At 31.7% G+C, this 9,390-nt stretch overlaps 1 protein-coding gene across 1 annotated transcript; it reads right to left on the bottom strand.

Moving 5' to 3' along the window:
* Window positions 1-4,049: 4,049 nt before the first annotated feature.
* On the bottom strand, window positions 4,050-8,976 carry HELRODRAFT_178355 (hypothetical protein; the record flags this gene model as incomplete). Its single annotated transcript, XM_009026469.1, has 8 exons — window positions 4,050-4,778; window positions 5,076-5,117; window positions 5,288-5,414; window positions 6,037-6,116; window positions 6,310-6,376; window positions 7,217-7,380; window positions 8,625-8,742; window positions 8,942-8,976. 8 exons carry the CDS (start codon window positions 8,974-8,976, stop codon window positions 4,050-4,052), a joined length of 1,362 nt encoding a protein of 453 aa, XP_009024717.1.
* Window positions 8,977-9,390: the final 414 nt, after the last annotated feature.

The following is a 9,390-nucleotide window of genomic DNA, read 5'->3' as shown; positions in this document are numbered from 1 at the left end:
TGAACGAATGAGCGAGTATATATATGAATGGATGAATGAACGAATGAGTGAGTACGTAGATGAATGTGTAGATGGATGGCTAGAAGAATGAATGATTGATTGAATGAGTGATTGAATGAATGAATGAGTAAATGAGTGATTGAATGAACGAATGAGTGATTGAATAAATGAATGATGAACGAATAGTAGGATGAATCTCCATGTACTTTTGTTAAACCTACAAGGGTATCATGTGATGTATCACATTCTAATGAGAGATGTAAAAAAAATGAACGGACGGACGAATTGATAAATGATGAAATGAATATTTTTTTCTTGCCATTTTGAAGGGAAATAGTTAGCAAATAGCAAAATCGGTTTTATTAGTAGCATTAACTGATTAGAATACAAATTAATTACTTTTGATATTTCTATGTTTTTAATAAATTAACAAATGAATGATTGATTGAATGAATATATGAATGAATAAATAAATGTTTTTATATTTTATGATATCTTTAACGCCAAAAACTTGCCTATAGGTACAACTAATTTGCTAACAGTTTTAGTAGCTTAATGACACATTTTTTGTTAGAAAAGCCTTATTTTATCCGTGGACAAGCAATCAATAGATTGTGATTTGCAAAGCGAGCTCGTCTTGTTTAATTTTCAAAATTTGAAAAAAAAAACTCAATAAAAGCCAACAAAAAATAAAATAAAATACACAAATAAAACAAATAATTCTATCGATACTCGATCTTTGATAACACTAATGACGTTGCTTTGTTTACCTAGTTCGAATTTTTTTTTTAACTAAATGAAAAGATAAATAAGGAGATAAAACCAAGCAGAAACATAAATGAAAACAGATTTTTTAGCCAATAATTTATTGAATAATTATAATATAATTATCAAATTATAATTAAATGGGTCTGCCATTCATAATTACCGCTCCGCCCTCTGAAATCCCCGTTGAAAACGTGGGGTCCATATTCGGTTGCGTCATTTCTGTTAGAATTTTGGCTTTACTCTCAACCATATGTGGGACATGTTTTAAATTATTTTCTGGCTTTTTAAATGATTCAGATTATATCCGGCCTTTGTAGCATTTTTTTAATTTAATCATCATAGCTATATTAATAAAAAGTAACAGTTGTGTCTTGTCTAGACAATTTATAACAGAGAGTTAATTCATTTTTTTATGGTTTTCCGTGAAATTTGTTAGTTTGAGAGTGCCTAGAATAGTAAATCATTCATTGCTAAAGAAATTAAATTGATAAACGAAAATTTGTATTCTCCCAAAAAAGGTTTTTTTTGCTGCGGCATTGTTGTCTGCTTGCATGGCTCCTACCTTTGTATCATGGCTGGCGTTGTCATGATGTCCGTGTTCTTTTATTTATTTATTTATCTTTTCCAATTTTATTCATTTAATATATTTATCATAATTAAATGAAAAATGATGATTATAAATGTTAATGATGATATATATATATATATATATATATATATATATATATATATATAAATAGACTACTGATACTATGATATAAGAAGTAATTATAAAAATGAAATTAATAGCAACAACAATAAAACAATTATAATAATACAAATTATATTATTTAATAATAATAATGAATTCTCCCCATTATTTTAGCATAGGTTCCTTCATAATAGTGTTCCTAGAAATTCCACGCTTCGTCACTTCTGACATTGTCCTCATAAGTTTTGCGGAGAAGAGAATTTGCGTGGAAAAAGCTATCATTTATATAATGTCAGTTGGCTGAATAATAATAATAATAATAATTATTTTTATTATTATAATGAAATAATAATAATTACACGTTCATTTATATAGCGCATTTTGAGTAAGGTTGAGAATTTGCCTGGAGAAAAAGCTATCATTAATATAACGTTCGTCGTTAGCTGACTTGGCTAGGGACTGATTTTTGGCTGAATAATAATAATATTGTTTTATTCCATTAATTAATTCATTCATTCAGTCATTTATTCATTCATTGGAAATTTAGACTAGCAATAGTGCCAATGGTGATATGCCAGGGTTTCATGGCGATCTTTGGGGCGGGTCCCGTACTAATAACGGGCGTCATATACGGGGTTATTGGAATGGCCATGAAGTAAATTTTTCCCTCATTCAGTCCATCTATTCGTATTTTATTCATCCATTCATTCATTCGTAGAGTCGTTCGTTCGTTCATTCAATCTTTCGTACATTCATTCATTCGTTCGTTCATTCATGCGTTCATTTAAAGTTTACGTTACAAATTTTCTAAATCAAAAATTAGTCTTTTATACATACCTCAGTTCAAACATTCAGTTTTTCGTTTATTCATCCATTCATTCATTTATCCATTCAATCATTTATACACTCATTCATTCATCCATTTAAAAAGCATAGATAAATTAATGATAACTTCCCGCCAAAACGTGGTCGAGAGCGAATTGCCCTGAACAAAACAAAGAATATTAAAATTATTGGGCGCTCCATAAATAAAAATGACACCTTGTTATTACTTTTGAGTTATGTTTGTGTGTTCACGTGTGTGTGTGTGTGTTTGTGTGTGTGTTTGAGTGTGTTATTTTTATAGCGCTAAGTTTTCGATAGATAAATTTGTTTCCCAGATTTCCTTTAGTTAAAAACGTTAAATCAACATTATATTTAAAATAAAATATATTTAGTTGCAATCAAACAATAAAAATAATATTAACAATAGTGGGTGAGTCGTTTCTCGTTCGATTTCCATTATTGAACTTTATAACATTTTAAACACTAATACTCAACACAACTAAGTCGCCAATTAGAATCATCTCATTATTTTATGTACATGAACAATTTCAAGTTATTTAACGTTGAGCGAGCGAGTTTACAGAAACAGAAAAGGTCCCCCCAAGAACAAACTGTCGTCCGTTCGGTAGCCGTCGTAGAAACGGTGAAGAGCGAGCAGTATGACAATACCCAAGATGTTATAGCACATTTGCATTTCAGAAATTGCGCTTCAAAAATGAGATTTGATTGGTCGATCGATTGTTTGTTTGTTTGTTTGATCGAATGATTGATTGATGGATTAATTAATGGATTAATTGTTTGGTATATAAACATATAAAGATGTTTTGTTTTGTTTTATTGAATAAAAGTGATTTCGATTTCGAAAGATAACAATGAAGACGTTGTTTACAAAGATCTGCATTTCATTTAAAATCGTGGAAAATTGTAATTACATTTTAAGATAAGATAGTTAAAAATTAATTGAGTATTTTTAAAACAAAATGCAAAGTAATGACAAAAACAAGCATTCGTTGGTTAAAATAGAAGCTAAAATATGACGGGCGTCGCGATGGTATAGCGGTAAAGTGTCAGACACTTTTATTGCAGTGAGTGGATTCGATCGCATTGAAATCTCCGTCCAACTGTGTATGTTGCCCTGTTTTTGTTGTCGTTGAAGTTGCCTCTTAAAAAATATTGAAGGGAGAATTGTGTTAAAGAAATAAATGTTATTAATTATAGACGAATTATTATTTGAGTTTAATTAAGAATTAGTTATATGATAAATTAATTTAATCAGAGTTTAATAACTCAATATAATTGTATATAGATAGGTTATATGATTACGTACGTATGCATTTTTATTTAAATTTGAATTAGTTTCGAAATTTCATTAATTCTAAACTGTGTTTATTTTGAGACTAGAGAATGTGTGTGTGTGTGTGTGTGCGTGTGTGTGTGTGTGTGTGTCTGTAATCTAGTAGTAATCTAGAAGTAACTTGAGTTTGTTAAATATGAAGAAAAAATTAAATCTACACTCCATAGCATAGCACAATTTCATATACTCTGATTGAAATTTTCGAAGGAAAAAAAATTTAGTGTACGAATGGTATTCACTGTGGCGGAGACTAAAATGCGTTCATTCAAATCTTTTGACAACCACTTTCTAATTTTTTTTGTCGAATTCATCTCTAACTCAGAGCTGTAGGGTGCATGTAATATAGGTTGGTGAAAAAAAACTTGTTCTAAACCATTCTATGCAAATTTATAGAGAAATGAAATGATGAAACTAACAAGAGGTTAGTCTCTTAACAACTTGACTATCGGTGCTACTCTGCAATTGCAACTTCGGTCGATTGCTGTGACTGCTGCCTCTCGGTCTACTGACAGGTTTTTTAGGCTTTGGCGGTTGCGCAACAACCTTGCCTACGTCCATCATTTCCTGCTGATTATTTTTCATCTTTTTTATGTCCCTAGTCCTAAGTACGCGATATTTCATCTGATTGTCTCCAATGGCCGTTACGATGTTGTGGTGGTTGTCGCTGTCAGCAGCGGACGACGACGAGACCGACTCGTCGTCGTCGTCGTCAATTCGGTAGTTGGTCGCCAGGGCGTCAAATGCAGCTCCTCGAACGCTGTTTTTTGCGTCGTTGATTGACTCGTTTTCTTCGGCAATATCCGGAAGGTAACCTCGATTTTCGTGATAGGATGGCTGGGACTGTGGCATCGGAAGTGATTTTGTTTGTTGGAGGATGGTTGGGTCGAAATTATTTCTAGGTGGGGGCTTTGGATAAGTGTTATTCGGGCTTAAATCGTAGTCGCCGAATTCGCTACTCGTCGATGGGGTAGATGAGTTGGGCTGTCCAGAGGATAAGCTAGACGTGGCGGTCGATTGGGACATCAATCTATCCTGACGAAAGTTGGATTTGGCCGGTGGCCTGGCGTTACTTTTTTTGTTGTTGTGGCCCTTTTTGCCATTACTGGAGCTTGAGTTTTTCATGTCGTATTTTGTTTTCTCCTACATTGGAATTAAACAGTATGTGTGCGTGTGTGTGTGCGTGTGTTTATACGTGCGTGTGTTTGTATGTGCGTTGTTTGTATGTGCGTGTGTTCGTATGTGCGTGTGTTTGTATGTGCGTGTGCATTTTGTAATTGAAATAAATTATTATTTGAATGATATATTAAGTAAAACTTTGCAATGATAATGATATTAAATTATTTCACTATTAAAATTCAAGCAAAAGATGTCAAGCTCTATTTTATTAATACGAGAAATTAAAACGAAAAATTAAAATCAGAATTAAAAGACACCAACCCTTCGAGTTCTAAGACCATGAATTATGAATATGAAGAGTCCCTTGAATATTTAAAAATTATGCCATTAATAATAGCATAAATCATAATAATCATATATAATTAATTATTAATTAAATATAACAATTATATTATAAATATAACAATAATTATATAATATAAATTTGCGCAGAATCGAATAACCGCCATTTCATTTCATAATTACAGCTAAACCTGTAACGAGTTGGCAATAGCGAATATGTACTGGAATGCTATAAGGTCTTTGCTGACGGAGAGAACCCCAAAGATCCATGTTAGTCCGAGTAGAGGTAGTATGAAGACTACACTCAATATTTTAACTCTGTGAATGAATGAATGAATGATTGATTGACTGAGGGAATAAATGAATGAGTGAGTGAATGAATGAATAAATGAATGAGTGAGTGAATGAACAAATGAATGAATGAATGAATAAATGAATGAATGAATGAATGAATGAATGAATGAATGAATGAATGAATGAATGAATGAATGAATGAATGAATGAATGAATGAATGAATGAATGAATGAATGAATGAATGAATGAATGAATGAATGAATGAATGAATGAATGAATGAATGAATGAATGAATGAATGAATGAATGAATGAATGAATGAATGAATGAATGAATGAATGAATGAATGAATGAATGAATGAATGAATGAATGAATGAATGAATGAATGAATGAATGAATGAATGAATGAATGAATGAATGAATGAATGAATGAATGAATGAATGAATGAATGAATGAATGAATGAATGAATGAATGAATGAATGAATGAATGAATGAATGAATGAATGAATGAATGAATGAATGAATGAATGAATGAATGAATGAATGAATGAATGAATGAATGAATGAATGAATGAATGAATGAATGAATGAGCGAATGTAAAAATGAATGAATACTGCAACAAAAAAGAATAAAAATCCTTACTTAAACTTGCTTTTTCGTTCTCGAGAACTACTCTCATGGCATATCTTATACATGATGGCCACAAAAAGCACAAGATTAATCTGTCATGATTATGTAAAAATTATTAAAAGTCTAAGAAAGGTGAATGAATGAATGAATGAATGAATGGATGGATGGATGGATGAATAATTGAATAAATGAATAAATGGATGGATGAATGAATGAATGAATGAATGAACGAATGAACGAATAAATGAATGAATGAAATGATAAAAATAATAACAATAAACCAACAGCAATAACAAACAAAGCAGGACCAACAAATGCCCATATAAGACCTGACTCTACCGACAGCCAACATCTGTAATTATTATTATTATTATTATTATTATTATTATTATTATTATTGATAGTAGTAGCAGTGGTAGAGTAGTAATAGTAATAGTAGTAGTAGTAGTAGCAGTAGCAGCACTTCAGCAACAAATGGTATTAGTAGTAGTAGCTGTAGTTGTAGTTGCTGCAGTTGTAGTAGCTGCAGTTGTAGTAGAATTAATAGTAGTAGTTTTAGAGATAATAGTAGTACTTTATTATAATTATTATTGAAAGTAATAATAATAATATTAATGATAATAATAATAATAATTTGTATTGCGACTAACGATTTATCATTCCCATATCCAACTGTTCTTGTGACAGCCAATGAGATGGCGACAATTATGGCGGGAATTACTAAACAACAATAATAATGATAATAAATAAAAATAATTATTATTATTATTAACATTATTATATAATAATAATTATGCCAATAATAGTTTGTTTACTCTTAGTCTAGCATCGCGATATGTTGGAGTACTATTTCCAAATCGGCTCTGCTGACTATATAGCAACAACAACAACAACAACAACAACAACAACAACAACAACAATGATGATAATAATAACAACAATAATAACAACAATAATAACAATAATAATTTCAATTATAACAATAATAATTTTAACTATAACAATAATAATTTTAATGGGAACATCATTTCATTTTCATCACAAATCACACGTTAAAAAGAATTGTTAATGAATTAAAATTTAATAGAAGTAAAATGGTTTTAAAATTAAGAATTAAAAGATTCTTAATATAATTAAAATATAACAATAATAATTTAAATATAACAATAATAATTATAATAATAATAATAACTTGCCCCAAGCCAGACTAATGGCGATGTTGGTGTTCCTCTCGGCCTTGCTGTCTTCGTAAACGCGTACGAACAAGCTCATAAACTCAACCCCCTCTGCCAGCATCAGGAAGAATGCCACCAGGTAAAAGTAATGCAACAATACTGCAACTGTTATACAGGCTTCCTGATGACGATGGTGATGTGGGTTATGATGATGATGATGATGGTGGTGGTTATGATGATGACGATGATGATGATGATGGTGGGAATGATGGTGATGATAGTGATGATGGTTATGATGATGGTGGTTATGATGATGATGGTTATGATGATGATAATGATGATGGTTGTAGTGGTGGTGACGGTGATGATGATGGTTATGATGATGGTGTTATGATGGTGATGATGATAACAACCAATCAAACGTTCAATTTACATTTGTTGCCATAGCTATCTGACACATTTTTTCAGCTAATTACAATTATCTAACCTAATCATCCAACCAATCACGGGCATCCGACCAACATCTCCAACCAATCACAAACGTCTGAACAACTCCTCCAACCAATCAAAAACCATTCTAGCCTTAATTTCCGTCCTATTAACGCCGGCCAAGAAGACGACATTCGCGATGATAAGAGCCACACACAAGCAAATCAGAACTTTCAAATAGTACGGTCTGAAATCTCGCCTGGTTGTCGTTTTGATTGGTCGATGGATAGATGGTTGATTGATTGGTTGAATGATTGACAAATGGTTGATTAATTGATAGATGGTTGATTGATTAAATGAATGATTGATTGATGGTTGATTGAATGATTGATTGAATGATTGATTGATAGATGGTTGATTGATAGCCATCAATTTATTGTTTATCTAGTAATTTACTCATTCATTAACTCATTCATTTGTGGATTATTCACTCGCTCACTCACTCACTCATTCAATTATACATTCCTTCACTCATTAATTCCCTCACTCATTCATCTACTCATCTATTCATCAATCATTCATCCAATCATTCATTCACTCATTCATTCTCTCATTCACTCAAAAAAAATCAGTCAACCGACATCCTCTTCAGAGTCCTCCACCTAACGGCGATGATGATGATGGTCAGTGCCATGCAGACGATCGAAATGATGCAACCGATAAATGAGATTATGGAGAGAATGGTTGCATTTAATGTATCCTGTTGATGTATGGGTGGGTGGGTAGATGGATGGATGGATGAATGAATGGATGGACGGATGAATGGATGGATGGACGGATGAATGGATGGATGGATGGATGAATAGATAGATGAATGAATGAAGGAATTGATGGGTAGATGGATGGATGGATGGATGGATGGATGGATGGATGGATGGATGGATGGATGGATTCATTCATTCATTCATTTATTCAATCATTCATTCATTCACTCACAATCTCAACATCAATTGGAGTCATTAGTAGGGCGAAGTTAGTTAGGTGTGAACACTCGCAAAAAGTCTCGTTCCACGTTGAATTATTCAACCGACAGCCTACCTGGGACCACCCATTGCTGTTTAATAATAAAAATAATAATAATAATTATTATTATTATTATTGTTATAATTATTATAATTATAATAAAGTTAATAATATTGTTACAATTATCATCAGTGTTACTATCATTACCATTATTATGATTATGTTGTTATTATAATTATTATATTATTATTGTTGTTATTATTATTATTATTATTATTATTATTATTAACCTCTTCATATCCCAGTAAGAGCAGAGGGGCTTCATTTTCTTATTAGCAGCCTTCGACTTTGTGTGATAGTAGTTTATAATCTTTATTCCTTTATTATTTCGTTCATTCATTCATTCATTTATACATTAACTCATTCATTCATACATTAATTAACTAATTCATTTATTCATTCATTCATTCATACAGCTACCATTCATTCATTATTCCTCCATCCAAATAGATAGTCAGCCATTCAGTCAATCATTCATTTGATCAATTTTCCTATAAAGTACCACACAATCAACCCACAAACACACACACACACACATACACGCACGCACACAGACACACACAGACAAACACGCACACAGACACACAAACATATCCATCATACCGTCAAGTTGTTGTAGTACATTCTGATTGGAGGATCAAAGAATGACAATGAAGAGGACGACGACGTTCAAACGACA

The sequence above is a fragment of the Helobdella robusta genome (genome assembly GCF_000326865.2).
Source record: "Helobdella robusta unplaced genomic scaffold HELROscaffold_47, whole genome shotgun sequence".
Taxonomy (NCBI): Eukaryota; Metazoa; Annelida; class Clitellata; order Rhynchobdellida; family Glossiphoniidae; genus Helobdella; species Helobdella robusta.
The sequence above is the reverse complement of the archived record's forward strand: the minus strand, read 5'-3'. Positions and strand labels throughout refer to the sequence as shown.